At 49.6% G+C, this 27,027-nt stretch overlaps 1 protein-coding gene across 1 annotated transcript in view; it reads left to right on the top strand.

Annotated features, from left to right (window-relative positions):
• The window catches only part of TBCD (tubulin folding cofactor D), a 129,306-nt gene that overhangs the window by 43,651 nt on the left and 58,628 nt on the right, over positions 1–27,027 (top strand). The window contains exon 14 of the mRNA XM_006886302.1: positions 20,004–20,160. Within this exon, the coding sequence (XP_006886364.1) occupies positions 20,004–20,160 (157 nt within the window). The remainder of the gene's footprint in view (positions 1–20,003; positions 20,161–27,027) is intronic.

The following is a 27,027-nucleotide window of genomic DNA, read 5'->3' as shown; positions in this document are numbered from 1 at the left end:
ACAGGGAGGGACAGAGTCAGAGCCATCTGACACCAGTGACAAGGACAAATCTGCGGGGCCAAAGGGCTTTGTTTCTTGAAAATTTTTTATTTTGCCCAAGTTATATACATCCTGTAAGATCCAGAGTCATAGGTATTTTTGTGAGATGGCCTTTGCTGCCTTGTTTACCTGCTACCCTAAATGTGGGCTCTAGCACCTGCTTATTCTCAGGATTGTGGAACAGATTTGGGCAGCGTTCAGCTGGGCGATTCTTCTCTGGGCGTCCTCTGGCCACTCAGGGCTGTAACTGGTGCTTGTGCCTATCTGGAAAGTGGGGAGCTCCTTGGCCTGGGGCACTGTGTGGGGCAGCTGGGCCCTCTTAACAATCTCAGTGGAGAGGTCTCTTCCAGAGCACACAGCAGCCTTAGTATAGCTCTGTTTGTTGGGAGAGTTGGAAGTTTATTGGAAATATTCCTTTTTTTGGGGTCAGCGCCTGCCCATTTCCATCACATTCTCTCTGCCCAGAGGCCATTGTCACCTTTTCTCAGCTGACTGACCAGTTAGCTGCTGGATCAGAGTTCACACCCTAACTCCATTTCCACCCCCACATCCATTTCCATGCTGCTTCTATTTCTACCCCACTTCCATTTCCAGCCCTACCTCCATTCCAGTCCCCCATTTCCACCCCACCTCTATTTCTACCTCCACTTACAGTCCCCTCCCCACCTCCATTTGTACCCTTATCTCTGTTTAGTCTCCACCCCTATTCTTACCCCCTTCATTTTCTCCTCCATTTCTACCCCACCTCCAATTCCTTCCCCACCTCCCTTTTCACCCCATCTGTTTCCACCCACCCCGTCTACACATCCACCCCCTTTTACACACCCACCCCCATCTGCACACCCACCCCATTTACACACCCACCTCCTTTAACACAACCACCCCCTTTACACACCCACCCCCTAACCGACTCCCTTTTACACACCCACCTCCTTTTACACACCCACCCCATCTACACACCCAACTCCTTTTACAAATCTACCCCCTTTTACACACCCACCCAATTTACACACCTGCCCCTTCACACAGCCACCCAGTTTACACACCCAACTCCTTTTACACACCCACCCAATTTACACACCCAACTCCTTTTGCAAATCCACCATTTACACACCCAGCTCCATTTACACACTCATCCCCATTTACACTCCCACCCCCATTTACACACCTGTTTCCAACCCCCTTCCATTTCTACCTCCACTTCCACTTCCTTTCCCACCTCCTTTCGTTTTCACCCTTTTCTCTGCTTCCTCTCCATGTCCATTTCCTCTCCCATCTCCATTTCCACAACTTTTCTCTCCCCCACGTTCCATTTCCTTCCCCACCTCCATTTACACACCTGCCTCAGTTTCCACCCTATCCAGTTTCCACCACTTCCATTTCCTCCCCATCTCCATTTCCACACCTCCCTCCGTTTATACACCCTCTTCTCTTTGTCTCCAGTTCCATCCCTGCTTCCTTCTTCTCCCCCTTCCATTCCCACACCTATCTCCGTTTCCATTCGCCTTGCCCTTTTGTTTCCCTGCTTCCATTCCCGCCCCACCACCATTTCCTCTCTGACTTCCATTTCTGCTCCATCCTGTATTTTTTCTTGCCCTCCTCCCCTTGCACCTGCCTCTCCAAGTTGGACTTTTTGCCTAAGATGTGGACCCCAGGAGCTCTCTTCTGGCTGAGCACACCCTTTGATTAGGGTGAGTCAGAGACTAGAGGCCAACTGGGAAGTGTGGATTCGGGGCCAGAATGTTTTTATGTTCAGAATGCCATCTTGTTTCCAATAGTACTGTTGAAAAGACTATGCTTTTGAGTCTGCCCTCTCACCTTCAGCATTTTGACATGGAAAATTACAGCGCAGTCAATGCTCACAGAGCTGCCCTCTGTAGTCCAGGGCTGGAGTTTTGCTATATCGACCATACCATCCGCCTTAATGTCAGTCCATCTATGTTCATGCATCTCAGAATAAGTTGCCCACATGGCTGCACTCACCCCAGAAGCACTGGGTTGCTTAGAGTTCGATTTCTGTTCACATTTCTTCTAAGAGTAGGATGTCCATTTAGCAGATGCTTGGGTTCCAGGTAGTGGCTTTGATGAGTGCTGCCCCCCACACGACCCACATGCCTGTGACGGAACACTCATTCCTGGCCCAGGCTTTGCCTCTTGTGGGGTTTTCTGGACACGGTAACTTTGAGTCTTTGTAGTGCCATCACCTTCACTGTGCCTCTTCCCGCCGCTCTCCCATGTCTCAACCCTGTCCTGACCCTGATCACTATTTCCCAACCCTGACCCCAATCCTGGTTAGTTAGACCTGGTCAGTGTGGCCTGATCTTGACCCTGAACCTGGTTACTGTGTGCCGACCTTGACCATAATCCCAGTTAATTCATCCCAACTCTGGTCAGCGCATCCCAGTCAGTGTGTGCTGACCTTGACCCCAGCCCTGGTCAGTTTGTCCCTTACCTGGTCAGTCAGTGCATCCTGATCCTGACTCTGGCCAGCATTTCTTAACCCTGGCCCCAGGTCATTTTATCCTGACCCTGACCTTGGTTAGCATGTCCCAACCTCATCCCTAGTCAGCGCATCCTGACCTCTACTCTGACCCTGGTCAGCATTTCCAGACCTTGTCTCTGAGAGCTCTTTTTAGCAAGATGGTCTATGCATGGGCCTGCCCCACCCTCCAGAGTCAGTCCTCCTCCCCCTTCCTGCCTTTCTCCCTGTTGCTTCCTCTCCTGTGCACCCATCTCTCCCCTCACTCTGAGGCTACCTCCACATACTCCCCTCTTCCACTTGAAGGAATGTCCCCAGATTTTCTTGTTCCATTCAGTGAGGCCCCCTCAGGAGTAAAATTCCAGGACCTGTGTGCTGTCTGCTCACCCCCTAGAGCCTTTGGGGAGGTGTCTGTGTGGCTGCTGCCCTCTCCCTGCACAGTGCCCGAGTGCTCCTCCCTGGGGCAACTTGTTTTCCGGTCTCAGTCCTCACCCTCTGAGTCCCCAGGCCTGGCCATGCTGTCTGTAGGAGATGAGTTCTTGTGTACCAGGGCTCTCACTGTGACCTAGACGCTGCTGGATTAATGGTCCAGGTGTCTTTGGGTCTCAGGTTTGCTGACTCCTGGGAGCCACCAGCCTTTACCTGAAACCATGCTTGTAGGCACCCCGGACCTGCACCTTCTACGCTTCCACAGCCACCTTGGGCTATATGCACACTCAGAAGTACCCTGACACCCTTCTGTGTCCTCACCCAGAAGCAGTCCCTGTTCCTGAGTCCCCTGCACAATTATCTCCACTCAGCCCCTCTGCTGCCTCCTCCCTACCCCAGCCCCTGGTTCCTATTCCCCCTTCCCTGTGCCCACTGACCCCTGTGTCCCTAACTCCCTTAACCTCCCTCCATGTTCACTCTAGTGGGCATTCTTGGCCCCGTGCTGTGCCCCTTGTGCCTTCAGCCCTTACCTCCTGCCCTCCGCAGGTACTCAGCTCTCCCCTGCGGGTACCTCTTCTCCCATTTTTACTCTGTCTCCCTGGACCTTGATTTCCCTCTGGCCACCCCCCAGTCTGCCAGCTCCCTACAGGTCCCTGCCCCTCCTCAGCCCCCGTGTGCCTGAAGTCCTATAGGCATCCCCAGTCTGCTACCTCTTCATGGGCCCCTAGACCGGCCCTCCTCAGTCCCTCTCTACCCTGCTTTCCCTGTAGATCCCTGGCCTACTGTCCCCACATGGCCCCTAGTCTCCTGTTTCCCCGGAGATACTGCCAGTCTACCACCCCCACAGGTCCACACTCTCCTCAGTCCCTCTCTACCCTGCTTTCTCTGTAGACCTCCCAGTCTACTACCTCCCACAAGCCCCCACAGGCCTGTGCCCCCTCTGCAGCAGTTGCTTTGACTCTAAGCTTTGTTGAAGCCTGAGGTCCCTGACAACCCCTGGGGATTGTCTTGCCAGAGTGTTGACCACAGAGTGAGGGGCGCCTTGGGCAGGCCAGGGGGTGGGAAGAAAATGAGGTGGTGTTGGATTCTTCCCTTGATGAGCCTTGGAGGGGAGCTGAGATGGAAAATGTCTTCCATTCAGATTTTTTGTGAAAAACCTGGGTTTTTTGAAAGTGGAGTGGCTGGTGTGTTTTGGGGTATGTACGTAGTGTCCTGCTGCTGGTGGATCCTCTCACTGTGTCTCTGTAGGGTGCGGGGCAGCGGAGGCTCTGGGGCCTGGCCAGTTTCTGGGCGTGTGTGGCCCTTGGGCAGCTTTTGTGCAGCGCAGTCCGACGCCTTTCCCCAGGAATGTGAGGGAATGGGACTCCTCGGCGTGCCCTCCGGAAGCAGGGCTGAAAGGCCCTTTGTGGGATTTGCAGGCTCTTCTTCCCTTGCCATTGGCTCTGGCTTTTGGGTCTGAAGTGAAACCTGAAACCAGGAGCTGCGGGCGTGTTTGTCTTTGATTGGAGTTGGGGAGGCCAGGCCAAGTTTCCAGGGTTCCCACAGTCTTCACCGACTCCTCTTCTGCCCACAGTGCAGACGCCCCCTGCTGCTTCGTGTGCCTGCTGGATCCACGCACCCTCCATGCAGGTCTCAGCTTAGCTTCACATCCCTGGATGTGTGTAGTTTCCTTAGCCAGAGTCAGAGGGCAGGGGCTTTTTTGGCTCTTATTACAAATCCCCCTGACTCACAGGGGTCCTAAAGGATGGGCATGCTGCCCCTGAGGACTTCCAGTACATACTGCCACTGCTTTCTCCTGAGGAGCAGCTGGTGGCTTTGAACTGCTCATCTGTTTATCAGCTGAGTTCTTGAACCTAGAGCTCCTGAGTGGAGGACAGGTGCTAATGAGCTCCAGCTATGACTTGGGGAAGCAGTCACAGGGGAAGGTGCTTGCTAAAAGCGGAAGTAACCACTCCCTGTTGTTGGGTCCTGCTCCTAGCTGCCATTTGAGACACAGCATAAGTGCCCCAGGATCTCCACAGCTGTGAATCCCGAGGGCTGTGAATCCTGACGAGGGCTGTGAACCCTGACGGCTGTGAATCCTGAGGGAGCAGAGTGGCCGTCTGCTTAGAAGGCTGGGCTTTTGGTTAGCAGCTGAGTACTTAAGTCCTGGCTCCCTCTGTCACTGAGGACACTGCCTAGGCTTGTGAAGACGTGTTCACAGGATGCGGATCTGTTCACTGACTCCTGAGAGCTTAGAGCCCTCTTTCACTTAGGCAGGGGCAGGGAGAAACCAAAGCCATGGACATATATCTCTGTCCAGGCAGAACCAGACTGAACACACTGGCATGGCCTGTGTGCTGGACTTAGACTTCAGAACTCTGCGGGCAGCCCTCCGGAGCTCTGGTGGTGCAGTGCGTTGTGTCAGAGTGCTAGTGGATAAGCCTCTCTTGAAGGAGCCAGATGGGCCATCTCCTTCTGTTAGGATTTGTAGCTCTGATGGAACCTGATGAAACCACTCCACACACTGTGCTGGGTTTGTCTTATCAGCCAGCACCGAAGGCATGATCTTAGACACCAAGGGGCATTCGCAGATCTGGTGTTCACCTCAGTGATGTAATGAATGATGAAATGCAAAATCTCCGTAAATATGAACAGAGGATGCACATCCAAAAACTTCTTCAACAGGGTAAAAAGGGAAGCCACAGACTGGGAAAAAGTATTTGGAAATGACATATCAGATAAGTGACTTATATCCAGAATTTATAAAATACTTGAACACCACAACAAGATAAAGGTAAATAATCCAATAGAAAAATGGGCACAGGATATGAACAGACACTTCACCAAAGACATTTAGATGGCTAACAAGCACATGAAGAAATGTTCAAAATCCCTACCTCTAAGAGAGATGCAAAATAAAACAACCCTGAGGTATCATCTCACTCCAGTCAGAATAGCAAAATTTAACAACAGCAAACAACAAATGCTGGCGAGGTTGTGGAGAAACTGGAACCTTTAATCACTGTTGGTGGAAGTGTAAAATGGTGCAACCACTGTGGAAAGCAGTATGGCGCTTTCTCAAAAAGTTGCAAAAAGAGATACCATTTGATCCAGCAATTCCACTACTGGGAATATACCCCAAAGAGACCATAACTGCCACTCAAGCAGATATATGCACACCCCATGTTTATTGTAGCTTTGTTCACAATAGCAAGGAGTTGGAAACAACCTAAGTGCCCATCAAAAAATGAATGGACAGAGAAGCTGTGGTAAATTCACACAATGGAATACTATGCTGCATTTAAAAACAAAGACTCATGCAATATTATTAAAAATGGGTGATCCTGGAGGACATTATGCTGAGTGAAGTATCTCAGTCACAAAAGGACAAATATTGCATGGTGCCACTGTTATAAAACAGGACTGACATCAGGGTTGGGGGGAGACTGAGAAAGATGGGCTCAGTAATGTATACTGCATTGAAAGAGTTGAGGGAGAAAACTGTTTAGAGGGATATGTGATTTGGTATTTTTTGTCATGACAGGAGTCCAGAGCGAAGGCTGCATAGTGGAGTGGACCTCGGGGAGGGTTTGTAAAACAATGAAAAAATTTTTCTTTTACTTTTCCAAGGGAGTCATGTACTGGGGAGGAGGGTTGGGAGGGGAGAGAAGTGCAACAGTGAATGAATGGATATCCAAAGTCTCTGTAAATTTTCATTGAAATTATTAATAAATTAAAAAAAATATGAACAGAGGACAAAAATGTTGTTTTGAAAATATACAGGTTTCAGTAGCACATGAGTCAAAAGAAAAAACCCAATAGGACTCTTAAAATAAAAGTACAAACTAGAAATGAACAACAAAATTATTATGTTTTCAAACTTTTGGAATATTGCCAGTTGGGAGTTGGGAAAAACCGAGTCTTAAGTAGGAGTCAGGATGTGACCTGCAGGTCTACCACTCCCAAGACCAGAAATGGTTTTACATTTTTAAAGCATTCAAAAAACCAAAGATGACTTTGTGACAGACACTGCCACAAAATGTGGCCCGTGAAGCCACAAAAATTCCTGCTCTGGCTCCTCACGGAGAGCATCCGCAGCCCTGTTTTAAAAGACAGACCAGCCGGACTTCCCTCCGTGGGTGGGGACCAGGGGTTGGGCTTGGAATGAAGGAGCCGGAGAGCAGGCTTTCTCTCTGGATTTCCTGGTTTCCCTACACCGGAAGAGAGTCAGATGTCATCTCTGTGGAAGCCACATCTGGGAGCCACGTGTTTGTCTCTTCATCGAGTGGTAGACTTTGGGTTTTCGGTGTCAGGAATAAAGGGATATGAATATGGTGTGCATGTTTTTGTGTGGACATGGCTTCCATCTCTTGCCTTTTACTTAGGAGTGGAACATAGGGTGCTGTTAAGATGATGGGCACTAATGTGTGTGAAGAGCTTAGGCCACTGCTGCAGCGAACATTGTAAAGTTAGCACAGCACACTTAGGAAAATACCTCACAGGCACAGGTGAGATTACAAAGGGGGAAAAAGCTTATGTAACATGGTGTTTGCATAAAGAGACAGTATTTATTATTATTGTTATGTGCCATCAAGTTGCTTACAACTCATTGACTCTGTGTATAACACCTCTGAACTGTGCTCTCTATCCTCAGCCAACCTCATTCTCTCTGACACGCCTACCGCCATTACCCCAGTCACTGAATCAGTCCTTCTCATCCAGAGTTCTCCTCTCTCTACCCATCCAAGCATAATGTTCCTCTCCAAGAACTGGTCCTTCTTTGCAACATGCCCAGTGTCAGACGGAGCTTTAGAATCCTTGCCTTCAAGGAGCAATCTGGTTTCACCCTCCAGGATGAACCTGTTTGTTCTAGCAGTCCATGGTATATTGAGTACTCCAGCACCACAACTCAGAGGCATCAATTCTGTTATCCTTAGTCCCTGTTCAGCTTTCTGATGCATAGCAAGTAATTATGAAGACCATGGCCTGGATCAGGTACACCTTAGTCTCCAGACTCACATAGTTGATCTTCAGTACTCTGGAGAACTTCCTGACAGCAGATTTTCTCAGTGCATTTTGTCTTTTGATTTCCTGTCTGCTGGTACCAAGAGTGTTGATTGTGAAGCCAAGCTGAAGATAATCTCTTCTTCTGTCATAATGCTGCTATTGACCCATTGGTGAGAATCTGTTTTCTTGAGGTTGAGCTTCAGTCCATGTTGAAGACTACAGTCGTTGACAGTCTGCAGCAAATGCCTCAGGTCGTTCTTAGTTATGGCAAGCAAGGTTTTGTCATCTGCATAATGCAGGTTGATGAGTCTTCCTCCAATCCCAATGCCATATACCTCCTCATACAGCTCAGCCTCTCAGATGATCTGTTCTACATATAGATTGAGAAGGTATGGAGATAGCATGCCTTCCTGGCGTCCACCTTTCCTGATTTTGCACCATGCTGTGTTTCCTAGCTCTCTTCTGACACGTGCCACCTGGTCCGAGTATAGGTTTTGCATAGGCACAATCATTCTTCTCAAAGTTAGCCACAGTTTGTGGTGATCTACACAGTCAAATGCCTTTGCTTAAGTCAATGAAACACAGACATTCCTCTGGCACTCTGTTTTCAGCCAAGATCCATTTAACATTGGATATAATGTCCCTAGCGTCGTGGCCTCTTCTAAACCCAGCCTGCACATCTGGAATTTCTCTGTTGGTGTGCTGTTCTTGTCGTTTTGGATACTTTTCAGCAAAATCTTGCCTGTGTGTGATGTTCATTTCCACACTCTTGGTCGGGTCACCTTTTCTTGGAATGCGAACAAGTATGTATCTGTTCAGTCAGTTGGCCGGGTTAGACTGGGTTCTAATTCTTTTGTGTGATGTTACACACTGTCCTCAGTCAGCTCAACTCATGGTGACTCTGTACCCTGTTGAGGTTTCAAGACTGGCCATCCTCACGGGAAGAGACTGCCTGTCCTGCGTGGCCGCATGGGGATTTGAGCTGCCAGCATTACAATTACCCCAACCCCATTCAACATGTGCCCTCGAGTCAGAACTGAGTCAGAGTTGACCGTGTGACGGGTTTAGAGGTAGTACATGCCACGTGAGGATACTGCCCATCCTCCTCCTGTAGAGCAGCTGGTGGATTCGATCCATGTGCCTTTGGGATTGCAGCGCAGCTTCTTACCACTGAGGTGGTGCTCCCTTGAGCTTTCTCTCTGTATGAGGACTTTCTCTGCCCCTCAGCCCTCCCAGTTAGCTTCCTGGGATTATTCGAAACATGAATACAAGTGCACCAGTACCAGCCTTGCTAATTGTGATGTGCCCGAGGATGTCTTGGCCCCCCTCCTTCTGGCAGTGCAGTTCAATTGGTGCCTTGTCCTGCATGGAAAGTGGGCCCAGTGCTGCCTGCTTCCACTGCTGCCCTCAGTGAGCTAGTGGCCAATCCAGCTCCTGCCCCTCCAGGTGGCCTGCACTTCTCCAGAGGGGCTACCAGATATTCTGGTTCTGGTGCTTTGCGATTTCTCATGATGTTTTTTGTGGATTTTTTTAAATTTTATCTTTCTATGTGTAGTTGTGTTTTCTGTGTCTGGATCTTTATGTGTTTCATAGATTCTGTAGAATTCTCAGCCATCAGTGCATTAGAATTCTTGCTGCTTCAATGTTTTCTCCTTTTGGGACTCTTATTAGGACTTAATTTCTTCTTATTGTTCTTCAAGTGAAAATTTATAGCAGTTATTGTGCTTTCAGCCATTCATACAGGGTTTGCTTTAAGGCATTGATTACTGTCCTCATATGGTGTCAGGGTCACCCCACGTCCAGTGCTGGGCCTCTTTTCTATCTGTCTTCCTCCCCCTGCCTTCTGAGCATTCCCTGGACAGACGCTGCCATTGATCCTGTGTGGTTGATGGTCTTCAGGAGTGTGCTCCCACCGGTGGGCAGATGCTGCCTCTGTGACCCTGTGTGGTGGGTGGGCTTCAGGAGCATGTGCCCACTGGTGCTGGCCACCTCTGAAGCGAGTGTGGTGTTTGCTGTAAGTTGAGCTGCAGGAGTGACTTTAGTTCCAGGCTCAAGGAGTTGCTTAGGCCATGGATTTGGGGGTCCCACCATCTCTGTCAGACCAGCAAGTCTGGCCATTTTTACGATTTGTATGTTGGCATTTTTCTCTCACTCTGACTGGGGCCCTGGACTCTGATCCCCTCAAACGGCTAGCAGTGGCAACTGGGCACCATCCTGTGATTGTTGTTGCTGTTGTTAGGTGCTTTCCAGTCAACTACGACTTATAGCGACCCTGTGAACAATGGCCCTGAACCTTGTCCTATCCTGTTTTTAGTTAGGCCTTTGCAGACTAACCTAATTTTTCTGCAGATGCTTTCTTAATTTTGTCAGCTCATGCCTCCATCCCTCACCCTAGTTCACTCATCTGCCTAAGTGGTCCCTGTTTTCAGATTTCAGTAATTGTGGTCTGTGTACACTGTTTGTTTCTATCATGTTAACTGTAATGTGTTTGTTACATTGTATATGCTCAAATAGCTTTCCTTATCTGGTCATCTCTGATTCTTTTTTCTACTCCTTTAAAATTCTTACTGATTTGCATTAGAATATGATGCTTGGAATGGTGGAGCGTTGGCGAAGGAGAGGATGACCCTCAACCAGGTGGATTGACATGGTGACTACCACAGTAGGGTCTGGTATTACAGGAAGTGTGAGGATGGCACAGGACAGGGCGGGGTTCAGACCTACTGTTCATAGGGTTGCTGTGGGTCATGCTCAGCTCGATGGCTCCTAACAACATAGCAGCACCCTGCTTTGGTTCTGAGCTTTTGGGGAGTTAATCAGGGTTGGTGTTTGTGCTGGATTTTGAGGCCTCCCTACGTAGACCTCTCCTCTTGTATCCAGTGGATCACTGTGGTTCCATGTCCTTCCTTGTCCGAAGCTGATGGCTTTGCTCCATGGGTGGCTTTGGGATGGAACTAGGGGGAAGGGAGGTTTTTGTAAAAAAAAACCCCAAATGTACGTGTATGCCTGTTTGTCTTTGTGTTCATAAGTTTGTGTGTGTCTCTCCAGCTGTGTGTCTGTCCATGCTCATGTGTCTGGCTGTGTGCGTCTGAGTGTATCTCTTGTGTCTGTGTCTGGCAGAGTCGCAGGGCATTGTGCTGCTAGCCCAAGGGCAGTCCTTCTCTGGTTGTTGGGATCCACCAGCAGTTCAGGAGGACAGCAAGCACTCTCCTCCTTTGTGATTTAAAACCTGCTGGAGGGTCAGCTGGGAGTCCTTTCTGACTGGACTGCAGTGCGGCAGGGAGCAGTGCACATCTGCATTCGCTGTGGATGATGCTTTCAGGGCTGGCTGGCATTTCCTTGTTTTTCAACATTTGAGACTTCCTTCATTGGGATGAGATTTTTCAAGACAGTTTTTCAGTTCTACAGTTCACCAAGTGGTGCAGCTTTTAGTTTGTATTTGACACAGATCTATAGGAGCCTTGTAAACAAGAATATCTCACGACTGGCACATGGTTTCATCTTTGTTATTTCTGGAAGTTGAGATCCATTCACTGAATCAAAGGTAGGTTTGTTACATTTATGCACCTAGTTGTGTAGTGCTGGGACAGACCGTGTGCACAAGCTCAGAAGGGGCTGTTGGTGTGATTTACATAGCAGTGAGGATGTCTGTGCCTGCTCAGAAAGTGTCCCCACACGTTTTAGGCAGTAGAGGATGTGTGCGCACACGCTCACAAAGTCTGTCTCCATGTGGTTTATTCTGTTAGCGCAGAGCCCTGGCATTAGCTGATGCTCCATCAGGCAACACTGTTGCACCTGGAAGAGCAGCTCCCGCAGCTTCCAGATTTGCCTGGTGTCCCTTTCAGAGAATGTGCAGAGGCACTGATAGAGCTGCTGGGGAATCCTAGGGCGGTCAGTGGGAGTCAGGGGTTCCAACTCTCCTGACCACACTGGAACTGGCAGTAGTGTGACCATCCAGAAACGGGCATCATGTATTCAACATGATCTGGGCAGAGGGACACTCCTCTGCACTGTATCAGCCACGCTGCTGCCCTCAGGTGACCCTCTGCCCTGTGCCCACACTGCTACCCTCAGGTGACCCTCCTCTGCACTGTGCCATCCACACTATTGTCCTCAGGTGACCCTCTGCACTGTGCCCACACTGCTGCCCTCAGCTGACCCTCTGCACTGTGTCCGCACTGCTGCCCCTGCCTGTGGTAGATCTGTATTATGACCCCTCTGTGCTGTGACCACTCTGGGCTGTGCAGAAAGCTGGCTCCTCCTGGCATTTGGGACTGGGCCCTGGGGACTTGGGGTTGGTCGGGGCTCCGCCCTGCTTCCCCTCCCAGTGCTACGGCCCTGGGCTGTGGGTGTGGGCTGATCCCAGCCCTTTGGTGGATGGAGATGAATGTGCCCTGGGAAGGCATTTGTCTGTGGAGTGGCTGCTCAGTTGTGGGCATGTGGTGGGAGAGTTCTGGAATGTGGGGCTTGAGGGACGTGTCTTGTTTAGGGGGTGGACTGGCTTGTCCTTTGTGCTGGAGGTGAGGGTGGGTCATGGTCCTTCACACACGTGGGATAGAATGGGGCCTGGAAGGCAGGCTGGTCTTACCTGTCACAGAGGGACCCTCATAATCAGGTTGTCATATCTCACCCAGAGGTGCCCTCCCCTCCCCCGTCAGGTCTGGTCTGAGAGCACCCTGGGGGGCCCTCGGGGTATCCGTGGAGCTGTGGCAGCTTGGGCACTGGGCCAGCGAGGTGCGCCGCGTCAGCTGTAGAGCCGGTCCCAACTTCCTGTTTAGGCTTTTAATTCTCGCAACACTTGTTTTTGCTTCTTTCAAGTTGTTCCACTTGGGCCCCTCTGTCATTAGCTGTGGGCGTTGTATGCTGAGGGCCGTGTTAGAGGTAAAGCGGGAGCGACCAGGCTCCCTCCCCTCACTGTCACCAGCATCAGGGGTTGCTGGACAGAGATGTGTTTGTGAGGGGTGCTTCCCTGGGTGTAGGTGAGAGAGATGCTTAGCTCAGACTTGATGGGCCTGCAGCTGCACCTGTCTGACAGGAGCAAAGATGTCTGGAGTGAGGTGGTCACATGCACGTCAGGTCAGAGCCCCGTCTCAGTACCTGCCCAGCCTTCACACAGTGCCCATGCTTGGGGGCGGGGACCAGGCACCACGGGCTTGTTCTTCTGTCAGCACGTTCCTGGGAATAATAGGGCCACAGCCCTCAGTGTCCATTTACATTCGGGGGCCCCCTGCAGCTGACTGTGGCATTGCTCCAGGCACTGCTGGCTGCCCATGGCTGTGTGACAAGGTGACAGCTGCTCACAGTGGACATACTGCCTAAGCAGCAGACTCAGCAGAAGGGCTTTTAAGCATCTGTCAAGTGTGTCTGTAAGCAGAATGTGGTGGGTGAACCCTGAGATGTGCTGAGAGTGGGGGTGCGTTGTACCACTAATGTGGCATTGGGGCAGAGTGAACCCCTGAAGTGGAGACATCACCCTTGGGGTGGGATGTAGTGAGCCCCTGAAGTGGAGACATGGTGTTAGGAGTGGGGTGCACTGAACCCCTGAAGTGGAGTCATGGCCCCAGAGGTGGGGTGGAGTGAATCCCTCAAGTAGAGATGTGACCTTGGGTGTGAGCTTAGTGAACCCCTGAAGTGGAGATGTGACCCTGGAGATCGGGTACAGTGAGCCCCTGAAGTGCACACGTGGTTCTGGGCCTTGCTGATGCCTGTTTACTGGGGGATGGGGAGGTCAGAATTTAGGAGAGCCTTGGAAGCCTCTCATGAGAGTGTGAAAGTACCCCATAGACCCCATTCAGATAGTGGCTGGACCCTCAGAATTCGCGGCATCTGCCGTGGAGCCTCTACTTGCCTCCTGGTCTGGGGTGACTCTTCTTAGGTGCCAGGAGGGCTGTTACATGGGTCAGTCTCTGCTACCTGGAGTGGAGGGTCCCCCCACGCCCTCCAGGCTGCTGCCCTCTCCTTTTCACTTGTCCCAGTGTCCACTGAGTGGGCAGTGTCCCCAGCTCCCATTTGGGTTGGCACCTTGTTGTCCTGAGGTGGGGTTAGGAGCTCTTAGTTTGAAGGAGCCTCTGCTGTCTGTGTTAGGGGGAGGGCTGTGTGTGTGACGTACAAGGGGGCTTGGGGTAGTGTGGACTGTGGAGGGTACAGAGCTGGGGAGGACATGGAGGAGGGGTCATTGTGGGGAGGTGCTTGGCTGAGTGGAGCTGGGATAGTGGGGTTCCATGTTGGCAGAACTCCCTTTCCTTCTGGGAACAATGTGGCTCTTCCAGCTTCCTGTAGGTGGACCCAGCTCTGGAGTGCTTCTCCTGCCTGGACGAAGTGGACTCCCTGTAGAGTGAGCAGTGCTCCCTCCGCCTGAAGCCTGTATCTGCTTATTCAGTTTGTACCATCTTTGGGGCACTGCCTGTGACATATCTGCTGCCCTTTGGGGCATATTTGTGGACAGTATATAGGGACTTGGCACTCTTTCTCTGCTGCAGTGCCTGGCTTCCTGCCTTTGAAATTGTATGAATGCAAGAGCTGAACACTTGAGCTGCATCTTAGAGCCAGACCTTAGAACTGGACCCCAGGAATTGGATCCTGGTGCTGGAACTAGGATCTGGATCCCAGGACTGAGCTGGCTACCAGGAGCTGGACCCTTGAGCTGCATCTTAGAGCCAGACCTTAGAATTGGACCGCAGGAGCTGGACCTTGAAAGTGGACCCTGGAGCTGAGCTGCACCCTAGAGCTGGGCCTTAGTGCTGGACCGTGGGACTGAGTTGGACACTGGGAGCTAGACCCCACTGCTGGACCTTAGAGTTGGATCCTGGAGTCTGGTCTTGGAGTTGGACCCTGGAACTGAGTGGGACACCAGGAGCTGGACTCTGGAGCTGTACTGGTGGGGCTAGATCTCAGGGTGTGGGCTCTGTGCTGGCCCTCAGAGCAGATGTGCCTGAGGACTGAGCTCCAGCAGTGGGCACTGATGAGGGTGGGCAGATGGAAGTGACACTGGGCCTCCTCGTTGCCTGGAGGAAGCCCTCCAGGATGAACCCTGCTCCCTCTGCTGTGTGTATTTGGAGCCCTGAGAGCTCCCCTGATTGGGAGTGCATCTGCTTCAGACCTCAGGAGCCTGAAGAGAGCTGGCAGAGTTTGTATCTTCTCTGATAATGACTTTTCTTAAATAACGTTCAGGGCATAACTCTGCTCCCAAGTTCACCATTCAGGTATTTCCTCTGTGAGGGCTGCATGAACTCTGCCAGCTGTTGTCATGGGAGTGACTAGATCTCAGCCCCGGAGGTCTGGGGGAGGGGACATGTCCTTTCAAGTGTCAGACTGTCTGACAAGAAATCCCTTGCCTGCGCTGTGAGACTCACCCATAACTCTTTCACATTCCACTGAGTGCAGTCCTCACCCGATTTGCTCTATACTTCCTGGATTGGTTCTGTAGTCTGTTGGTTCCTAATAATTGTGACAGTTCTCTCCTAGTACCCAAGACAGTCCTCTCCTTGTACCTGATACAGTCCTATCTTCTACCTGAGAGGGTCCTCTCCTAATACTTGAGAGGGTCCTCGCCTTTTACCCGAGACAGTCCTTGTCTGGTACTCAAGAGGGTCCTCTCCTAGTACTTGAGATGGTCCTCATTTGGTACCCAAGACGACCCTCTCCTGGTACCGGAGATGGTCCTCATCTAGTACCTGAGAGGGTCCTCTCCTAATACGTGAGAGGGCCCTCCTAGTACCTGAGACAGTCCTCTCCTAGTACTTGAGAGGGACCTCATCTGGTACCCACGACGGTTCTCTCCTGGGACCCGAGACGATCCTCTCCTGGTATCTGAGAGGGTCCTCTCCTGGTACCCGAAACAGTACTTTCCTGGTGCCTCAGACGACCCCTTCCAACACAAACATAATATACACACATTACATAAATCAGACACATGCCACAAACAGCCACACGCATGCACAGCACACATCTCACATACCACACATATGTGCACACTTACTACATACACATCGTACACCAGAGGGAAGTCCCCTCTGAGTATATCACACGTTTATATACCTGTCACATGCATGCGCAACATACTTATAACACAGATCCACAATCTGTGTCACGCTTACATGCCTCACCTGTGCACACAGAGATGCACCCCGTAGAAATGTCACTCTGTCTTGGTCAGCCCATATCAAGGGTTGTCATAGCAGGGGACCTGTATTTGGGCAGAGGTTCCTGGGTGTGAGTGGAGCTGGCCTCCCAAGTCCCTGGCTATGGGCAGAGTATACCCATTTCAGGTGTCACCGTATTGGATGACCTCTCTGAGGGAGGGCAGGGGTGAGTGAGTTGAGTTGTGGTGGCTGTGGGCAGGGTGATTAAATTGGAGGTGACCGTGTCTGTTACCCATGTCAAGGGTCACCACGTCAGGATGAGTCTGTTGGTGGTAACTGTGTTCAGAATTACTGTGTCAGGGCTTACCTGTGTTGCGGTGACCATATCAGTTCAGGGTGATTGTGTTAGGGTGACTGGAGCGACCCATGTTGAATTAACCTGTGTCAAGGTTGACCACAATAGAGTGGCCATTTAAAGAATCATAATAATGTCAGAGAGATGGTGTCCAAGTGACAAAATTAGGGTGACCCAAGTTTGAATGGCCTCTTTAGGGTAACTGCATGAGTTGGGGGTGACTGTATCAGAGTAACTAAGTTGGTTGGGAGTGATGGTGTTAGGGAGTGAACATGTTATGGGAAGACTGTGTTGGATGACCATGTCGATTGGGAGTTGTCATATCTGGGGAACATGTGATAGAAGCTGACCATTTTGGGTCACTATGTCGAGGTGACCCATGTCAACATTGAATGTCCTTCGAGTGCAGGTGGCTGTGGCCATAAGGGAGTTCACTGAGTCCCTTCAGGAGAAGTCTTGTGTGTTAGGAGGGAGCAGCTTCTGGGTGTGGGTGCAAAGCTCTCTAAGGGAGGTGTTCTGAGCACTGGCTGCTGTCATTCATCCTTATCTCTGTCGGGATTGATTTGTCTGGTGGACCCGTAAATTGGGTCTCTGCAGTCAGTATCTAGCTTCCCCTCTGGCTACACAGTTGCCAAGCAGTCTCTCCTGGGTGGCCGTGCTAACATGCAGGCTTGGGGACCCCAGCACGGCTGTGGTCCTGGGTTTACTCGATGTTGACCCTCTCGAGCTGCCATAGCCCATTAGCGCTGACAGCCTTTGGGCCACGAACGGGTTCCCATTAGTGCGGGGAGAGTGTGAGCCTCAGGGTGAGATGGGAAATTTTAGGGAGAGCCTTGTGTCTCTGCTGTGATTCAGCCTGGTCTGCCCACCCTTCTTGTGTCCTGCAGGCTCAGGGGCTCCTCACTGTGGTGTCACTCTCTTGGCTCAGGAGCCAAAAGGCCTCTCATTCTACCAGGAAAGGGAGGGACTCTTGTGACCATGAACCTTGTTTTCTGGGCCTCTAGCAGTCTGTAGGCAACTAGAGTTTTGCTGGCCTGATGGTAAGGAGTCGTGCTGCCAACCCAAAGGGACGTGACAGGAATATACTGGTGGTTCCACTGAGGAAAGATGGGCAGTTTTCTCCTCTGCAGTTTACAGCCTCTGAAAACCTGTTGGAGGGTCAGCTGTGATGCGAACTCTGGCACGTATGACACCGGTAACCCACAGCAACCTGTGCTGCTGACGGAGAGGCCTCTGGTTCTGGAGAATAGTGATGGAAGTCTCGTTCCATGAACAGCTTTTCATTGTCATTGGGTCAGTTAAAATCAACCTACAGCTGACACTCTGGCCGACTTTCAGAGTCTGTAAATAACACAAAAGTAGATTTCTCCTGCAGAGTAACTGGTGGATTTGAGTCTTCTGCCTTTGTGTTGGCAGTGTAACTCCTTACCCAGTGGGCAGCCACACCACTGGAAACCTAGTGGAGGGCGGTGAGTCAGTACCGACTGCATGGCGGTGAGTGTGAGTTTTCAAGATATTTTAGACATAGCACCAGGGTTAAAGTCCATGTTAGAGACGGACCCGGGGAGTGTGGGGAGTACAGGGTTCTAGTCCTTGTTAGAAGTGGATCTCTGGGTGTGTGGGGTACAGGGTACAGGTTCTAGTCCATGTTAGAGATGAATTCCGGATGTGTGGGGTACTGGGTTCCAGTCCATGTTAGAGGTGAATCTTGGGTGTGTGGAGTACAGAAGTTCTTTCTTTTCTGGATCTAGGTTCTGGACGTGCTCCGTCTGTTGTGCGTCCTGGTTGTGCAGTGATGGTCTCCTGCTCTGTGGGGTGAAAGTGTGGTCTCCTACAGGTCTGCAGAGATGCTGCTGTGTCTTGAGGTCCATGCTGTGAGTGGTTGCTATCCTTCACGGTGTGTTGGTCTGGGTGTTTGCCATGACTGCACTCTGAACGGGCTTTTTTCTAAGGGAGTCCCTCCTATCTATAAAGAAAGAGCCTTATGATGAATGGAGAGGACGATGGAGAGGGCTAGGGCTGTGAGGTCCCCTTCACCCACTTGGAGGGGCCAGGGGTTCCACATGGGGTCCCTAACATGCATCTGGACGGGTCAGGCTGGGTGACCTCAGGGCTGTGGGAAGGGACGTGGGTTGAGCCCTTCCTCCCTCAGGCCCTGCGGCTCTGTTGTCCTCTGAGCCTTCCCTGCCCTGCCCCCGGGGTATGCTCTGAACTGTGGTGCTCAGTGCACTGTTGGTAGCTTCATGCCATTGAGTGAGGCGCAGCTCCGAGCTGACTCTTAGCAGGTTTGCAGGGGCTGTAAACCTCACAGAAGAAGGTTGCCCCTATTTCTCCTATGGAATAGCTAGTGGACTTGAATTGTTTGCCTTTGAGTTGGCAGTGTGACTCTGTACCTTTAGGCCGCCAGCTCTGTGTATGTCTTTAAGGGAATTTAGGGGTTATACTATTTTACTAGAGATCATCACTTCATGAACATGAAACAAACTGGACAGAACCAGTTGATCTTTCTGTGTATTGTCTGGAGAATCAGGGACAGCGGCGTGCTACAGTGTTACGTGCATTTCTGTGTCTATGGATCTGACTGTTTAAAAGGAGAAACCCCCACACGAAACAGCTCTGTTTGCATTTTTGCCTGTCTGTCCGTCTGTGTAGGTGGGAACATGGACGTACAGAGAGATTCCTTTCTCACACCCCTCACACTTTGCTCACATCTGCCCTGGAGTGGAGCAGTTTGGTTTCTGACCAGGGTGGCCACCGTAGGGCTGTAGGCTTTCCTGATGGATGCACTGCCTACGTGTTGAACGTTGCAGTCACCAGGCAGGACTGACTGCTCAGGCGCCGGTGAGGCCTTGACAACATGCCAGTCAGGCTGCCCTAGAACTAAGCTCCCTCACACATTCTAAACTGTTCATAAATGGAATACAGAGATTTTATTTATTTTTTTTTTCAAATATGAAATGCTTCATGAATTTGTGTGTCATCTTTGCGTGGGGGCCATGCTAATCTCTGTATCGTTCCAGTTTTAGTATATGAATTGCCAAAGTGACCACCACACCGTCTTTCTTAAAAGTTTCTCTTCTCTTTATGTCAAAAATCATGTGTCCTTCATCAGTTCATTCTGTGTCTTCTGTGGTGCTGGAACTTGTGTGCTCTTGGTTCTTTAATACCCTGCCAGGCCTGCCTCTTACAGGACCTGGACAGCTGTCAGTCTTAGACTGTCCTGTGAGCCCGTGCGGGGACCGTCACGTCCTGCCAGAGATCCACTCACTCTTCCCGGAGCTTGCTAGGGTGATGGGGGGAGCTCCAACTGCAAGTCCAGGGCTGTCCCCTTGTGAGCCCAGGGCTGCCCCCTTGGGCTCAGTTTGGGGTGCTGTTGCTGCCCACACTCACCCCAGGAACAGGATGCTCCTGGACCAGAGCCTACCATTGTCTCTGTGTCTGCCCACATTGGGGGGCTTGTTTTATGTTGTTACCTGACAGAGTGATGTCTGTCTTTAGGGTGCGCTTCCGCAGGATGGGGTGCCTATGATTGGAGTTTGTGTTCCACATTGTGGAAGCAGATGGGTTGGTGCTGGTGTCCACACGGTTCTTTGTAGGCAGCCTCTCTCCTCACAACCCCTCTCGCACACAGTTGTAGCTGTGATCCAGAGGGCGCTGACCTACGATGAGAAGCGAGGAGCCTGCAGCGTGGGTGCCAACGTCCGGGATGCGGCCTGCTACGTGTGCTGGGCCTTTGCACGCGCCTATGAGCCAGCGGAGCTTCGGCCCTTTGTGGCTGAGATCTCCAGGTAAGGTCAGCTGGATGGCCTGTGTGTGAGGAGCAATCAGCCTGGTCCTTCCCCACGGCCACGAGAGCCATTGTCCCTGGATATCCCCTTTGTGACTGGCATCCTCTTGACAGTGACCAGCCAGGAGCAATTAGGGGAAACTGGGAGGCTGGGTGGCTGGGTGTCAACTGGCCAACAGAGGAAGGTGACTGGTGGCAACTGGGGCACTGTGGAAAAGTGGGGACAGGTCACTTGGGTCTGGCTGCTGAGAGTGCCTCTTAACTATCTACAGCGTGAGAACGTTTGAAAACTTTTTATTGTGATTTCAGTGAGAGCTTATAGAGCATATTTGTTTTACATCCAATAACTCCTCCACATTTTGACTTGTGACATTGATTGCTGTCCTTATAACCTGACAGCATGCTGGCTACTCCTTCCCTGGGATTCCTGTCCATACCCCTCCTTTCTATTCCATCTGTGCCTCTGGGGGTTTTCCTGTTCAGATGGCACTGCTCTGCTCTTGTGTGGTGTGACTTTTGACTGGTTGACTGTTCCAAGCAGTGGCCTTCTCTGGTGTTAGTGATCACTTTAAGTGTCTGTCCACTGTTCGGGTGAAAGTCGGGTTGCACTATGATCATTTCAGGCTTGATGGTGACTAAGGGCCATAGCATTGGGGGTTTTACCAGTCTTTATCAAACAAATGAGCTCAGGTAGCTTAGTGGTAAGGAGTTGGACTGCCATCCTAAACCTGTGAGGTTTGAATTCACCAGCTGCTCCATAGAAGAAAGATGAGCAGTTCCCTCCTGTGTGATTTACTGCCTCTGAAATCCTGCTGGAGGGTCAGCTATGAGTCAGTCCTGACTTGATAGTACATAACAACAATTAAACAAGGGAGCCTAGTCTTTCTTAGGATTGTGAGGTTTGTCCTCCATTTTTGCTCCACGCTACCACAGACTTTCTCCTTTGAGGGTAGTCAGCAGTGCTAACTGGTACTGTCTGGTTATTCTGGTCTCTGTGTCATGGAGACAAGAGTCCATGTGGCCATTAGGCCTTGGAGCTAACAGACTTCGATCCCTTCACTCTCCTTTTCTCTAGTCAACAGACACCAAGAGTTACACCCTAGATGACTGCTTGTCAGTTTTTAAGGTTTTAGTTATTCTGCAGCCAAGTAGGATGTAGTATATAGCCTTTGTAGACTGTGTTATGACAGTTGATCTTGGTGTCCCCCTGAACAATGATCCTTCTGAGCGCCAGAAACTCATTCCACAAGGTCTTTGGTTGTGGTGGTTGTTATGTACTGTCGAATCAACTCTAGTTCATACGGACCTTAACAACAACTAACTCTGAACCCTGCCCTATCCTGAGCCAACTTCAGCATCTCTGACACACTCGACCCATTGCCTCATTGTGTCACTCCATCTCATGTAAGGTCTTCCTCTCCTGCACTGACCTTACACCTTTCCAAGGATGGTAGCCTTCTTCAATGACTAATCCCTCCTGAAAACAAGCCCAGAGTACGTGAGACTGAATTTCAAAATCCTTGTCTGCAAGGAGCATGGTTTCATCCTCTCCAGGACAGACCTGTTTTCTTCACAATCCATTGTATGTTCAGTACTCTTCTGTAGCACCATGACCTAAAGGCTGTCTTCTGTCATTCTTAGTTTTTTGTTAGCTCTCAGGTACATAGCAAGCAATTGAGAACACCATGGCTTGGATCAGGAACAACTTAGTTTTTAGACTGACATCATTGCTCTTCAGCACTCTGGAGAGGTCTTTGACAGCAGGTTTTTTCTAGTGCAACTCATCTTTTGATTTCTTCGCTGCTGGTGCCAAGGTGCCAAGGATGTTTGTTGTGGATCTGAGAAAGATGAAATTGTTAAGAGCTTCTTTTCTCCATTTATCATGAAGTTGTCATTTGGCTCCGTGGTGAGGATATTGTTTTCTTGGTATTGAGAATAGAGTCCATATTGAAGGCTGTAGTCCTTGATTTGCAAATGCTTCAAGTCCTCCTCAGTTTTGGCAAGCAAGGTTGTGTCATCCACAAACACAAATTTTTATTTTAGTAAAAATTTTTAATTTTAATTGTGATTTTAACAAAAATTTACAGAAAAATTGGGTTTTCATTCATTCATTGTTGCATATTTTATTCCTTCCCCTTCTTCTTCCCTTTCCCTCCCCCAGTTCATTCTTTAAAAAAAAATTCATTCATTGTTGCACACGAACACACATTGTTGATGAGTCTTCCTCTAATCCTGATGCCAAGTTCTTCATCATAAAGTCCAGCTTCTTGAATGATATTCAGCATATAAATTCAAAAGATACAGAGAAGTACATCTATGATGCACTTCTTTCTTAATTTTGAACCATTCATACTCTTTGGACAGTGGCTTTTTGATCTAGGTATAGATTTTACAGGAGCGCAATCAAGTGTTCTGGAATGGTTAAGAAATTTTCATAATGTGGCCCATTTGCTCTGCCATACACAAGATCTGCTTATGGCACATTCAAGTGTGTACGTTAGACATACCACCTGGCAGACAGTGTGGTGGCAGGTGTTGTGATTCGTCTGTGTGTTCCAGCTGACCCTGCCCATATGCCTAGATGTGCCCGCAGAGGCGCCGGTCTCCCGTTCCGACAGTGCAGCATTGTGTGCGTATTGCTTATACTTGTGTTGCTGAGGACTCTGAACACGTCTCTGTGTCCCCCTTTCCCTCAGTGCCCAGCTAGTCACCTCTTCCACCTTTGAAGTTTTTTTCCTTTTTGCTTTTTTTAATTGTGATTTGAGGGAAAATTTACAAAGTAAGTGAATTTTTCATTCAACCATTCATACCAGTTTTGCTCTATACGGGTTTTAGTTTCAGTACCCATAGTGAAATTTTAACTTTTCTCACTTTTCCTTGTAATTCCAAATATTGTGGGTCTTCATGTCCTTTATTTATAACATAGTGCTAATCATTCCCCTCATGTATATTTCCCTTCCTTTATCTATCTTGATAAAGAACTGGTACTTATTTACTAAATGTTACTTTCTTCTCCCTCCCTCCTGTTTCCTGGTGGCCACATAAGGATAAAAATGTTTCAAATTTCTTTAGCTTTTCTGATAGTGATCTTATGCAGTGTTTGTCCTTTGTGACTTTTTCATTCATTATACTGCCCTCTAGAATCGTTCATGCTGTATTATGTTTGTCTTTATGTTGTAGTGCTTTGTGGTATACCATTGCCATGTGTGAGTGTCTAGTTTCTTTATGTATTTGTGTCTTAATAGGCACTTGGATTGTTTCCGTCTGTTTAATATTGTAAATATTACTGCAGTTACCATAACATAGTATGTGTATGTTACTATGCTTATTTTTCTGGGATAGATACCTAATAGTGGGATTGCAGGTTGTTATTAGGTGCTTTTGCATCGAGTATGACCCATAGCGACTCTAGGAACAACAAATCGGAGCCCTGTCCTATCCTGCGCCATGCTCACATTTCCTGACACACTAGAGTCCATTGACCATGTCAGTCCACCTGGTTGAGGGTCATCTTCTTTGCTGATTCACTTCCTTTCCAAGCATCACGTTCCTTTCCAAGGAATAACCCCTCTTAGCATCATGCCCCAAGTATGTTAGGCGAAGCTTTATCATCTTTGCAGCACTCTGGCTGCACTTTCTAGAATTTGTTTGTTCTTTTGTCAGTCTCTGGGATATTCGTTACTCTTCTCCAGCACCACAGCTCAAAGGCATCACTTCTTCTGTCATCCTATTCATTTTCTAGCTCTCAGATGCATAGTAAATGATGAGAAAGGCTGTGGCCTGAATCAGACACGTTTTCGTCCTCACACTGACATCCTTACTCCTCAGTACTTTGGAGAGGTCCTTAACTGCAGCCTTTCCCAGTGCAGTTGTTGCTTTTCATTGAATTGTCTGCGACTCATAGTGACCCTTTGTACAGCCGCTCTGAATGCTGTTTTGAGCCAGTCTCACTAATTATGACACACCAACCCGCATTGCTTCAGTTATTATATTCATCTCATCTGGGGTCTTCCCCTCCTGTTCTGTCCGTCCACTTCTCCGAGATGATGTCCTTCTCTAAGGACCAGTCCCTCCTGGCCACGTGCCAAATGTGTGTGAGACACAGCTTCAAAATCCTAGCCTTCAAGAGGAGACTTGGTTTTTCCCCCTCTCAAAGACAGACTTGTTTTCTTTGCAGTCCAAGGTATGTCCAAGATGCTTCAGCACCACAGCTCGAAGGCATCGATTCTTCTTCTGTCATTCTTACACTCGTACCAAGGGTGTTGATTGTGGATCCAAGTGAGATAAAATTGTTGACAGTTTCGATCTTTTCTCCATCTATTATGGTGAGAATTTTTGTTTTCTTGACGTTCAATTGCAATCCATATTGAATACTTGTAGTCTTTTTAATTTTTATTTTATTAATTTTAATGAACATTTACAGAGATTTTGGATTTCGATTCATTCATTGTTGCACTTTTCTCCCTGGCCAACCCTCCCCCCCACACACTTGTAGTATTTGAACTTCTGAAACGAGTGCTTCAAGTCCTCATTTTTAGCAAGCAAGGTTGTGTCATCTGCACAACACAGGTTACTGATGAGTCATCCTCTGATTCTGATGCCACATTCTTCTTCATAGAGTCCAGCTTTTTGAGTAATTTTCTCAGCATAGATATTAACTAAGTATGGGGAGAGAATACAACCCTGACACATTCCATTCTTAATTTTAAACCCTGTTGTATTCCCTTTGGAACACTCAATTGTACACATGGTAGGTACACAGCATCAACCAGTAACAGCAGTTTCCCTTGCTCTGTTCCCTGTGTCTGGAAAGATGGTATTTCTATTCCCAGATTTCTAAGCAAACACCAAACTGCTTTCCACAGTGTTTGCATCACTTTACACTCCTACCAGCAGTGTCAGAGTTCCAGTCTCTCCACACCCTTACCAGCACTGATTGTTTGCTTAATGAACTTTGCTATTGTCGCTGAGGTGAGATGCTATCTTATTGTTGTTTTGATTTACATCTCTAATCCCTAGTGATCTTGAGTATTTCTTCCTGTATTTGTTGGTCTTTTTTGGGAAAATATTGTTTCAGGTCCTCTGTTCTTCATTTTTTAAGTAGATTGGTTGTGTTTTTTCTCCTTGAGGTTTTGGGAGTGCTCTTTGAATTTTATAGATGAGTCTCTTGTCAGATAAGCCATGGCCAAATTTTTTTCCTGGTCCGTAGGTTTTCTTTGTACCTTTTGGGGAAGTCTTGATGCATACAAGAGTTGAAGTTTTAGGAGGGCTCTATCATGTAGTTTATTCTCTGCTGATCATGCATTTTCAGTTATATTTGATAGTCTGTTGCTGCCATAGACTAGGGCTCCTGACTGTCCGAATTTTCACTTGGACAATCTTTAGGTTTCCCTTCCCTGGGAGGTGGTCTGCCTTCTGTTTGTGTCTCGTGTCCTCAGTCCATGTGCGCAGAGTGGACACTGCTCTGGGATGAAGGAATTGCTTTCCATGACCACCTCTCAAAAGAGGATTCAGGGCAGAGGTGGCTCCAGTCAGGGTGACTCAGCTGGAGGTGGGGGCCAAGCTGGCTGAGCTGCTACAGTGAACCAGGGTAGGGTAGTGAGTGCCCTGCCTGAACTTTCTACCTGAGAAAGTGAACCAGGAAAATTGATTGTACAAGTTATACTCTTCCTGTAAACACCTTCTCACCCACAATGTTCAGATGACCTCTCAGGCACTGTGGGTGTCCAGCAGCCCTCAGCTCACTCTGTCCAGGGATGCTGGGGCCCTCGCTAACTCCAGGGCAGCATGGAACACGGTCAGGCATGCCCAGCCTTGTGTGGGCTAGGCTCACGGCTCAGGCCAGAGCTTTATAGGAGCTCTGTGGACGCTGCATCTAACTATACATCAATGAAATCCCACTGAGGGAGACAGAACTTTTCTGAGGAGGTTGGAAAGATGTTGTCTGCTCTGAGCAAGGCCCCAGGCACCGTAAAGGGAGGTGCCAGGGGTAAGGGCACTGGCCAGCTGTATCTCTGACCACTGGCACTGCCCACTTGTCCTTGCTCTTTGTAGTGCCAGCACCCAGCAGCCATTCTCTGGTCCTGCTTCCGATGGTATAGATCTGCATCTGGGGGAGGAAAGCCCTGGCTTTGCCTGTCTCTCCCTGCTCCTTCACTGGTCATAGCACAGGAGGGCTCTTCAGATATTGTCCTGAGTGCACGGAGCTGCCAAGGTGCTGGGCAGAGACAGGCCCTGGACCCCAGCTCCCCTGTAGACAGACCTTGGAACCTGTTCCCCCATGGATAGGGATGGGCCCTGTGTTCAGCTCATGACTGCTCAGGACTGTCTCAAGGAAAAAGAACCCAGGGAAGCTGCAAGAACAGTGTCTTCACAGGGCACCCTGGACCTACAGTGTGTGAGAAGAAGGCTGAAGGTCCTTGTGGGGGGCTGACATGAGGAAGAGCTGCTGAGATGGAGTGACCTGATGGGAGGAGGGGATTGAGGGGACTGAGGAGGAGAGACTGGTATGAGAGGGGGCCGAGGGAGGAAACTGGTAATGTGAAGAGAGTGTGGAAGGGGCTGAGGGTCAGGGGACTGGTGTCAGGAGGGGGCTTAGGGGGTAAGGAGGGGACTGAGGCGGCTGAAGGGGAAGGGGGCTTTTGTGAGGAAGGGGCAGACAGTGTCGAGAGGGAAGGGGCTGAAGGTGCTGAGGTCACGGGGTCTCTTGTGAGGAGAGGATTGGTGTGAGGAGGGGGCTGAGGGTGCTGAGAGGAAGGGGCTGATATGAGCAGAAGACTGATGTAAGGATGTTGGTGGTGGAGCAGGACAGTGGTGCTGGAGGAGGACGTTGATGGTGATGGAGGACAGTAGTGGTGTGGTGGACAGT

This window comes from Elephantulus edwardii, unplaced genomic scaffold, assembly GCF_000299155.1.
Source record: "Elephantulus edwardii isolate Elephantulus edwardi_28Jun2011 unplaced genomic scaffold, EleEdw1.0 scaffold00048, whole genome shotgun sequence".
In the NCBI taxonomy this organism is placed as follows: Eukaryota; Metazoa; Chordata; class Mammalia; order Macroscelidea; family Macroscelididae; genus Elephantulus; species Elephantulus edwardii.
Note: the sequence above shows the minus strand (reverse complement) of the source record. Positions and strands in the feature narration are given on the sequence as shown.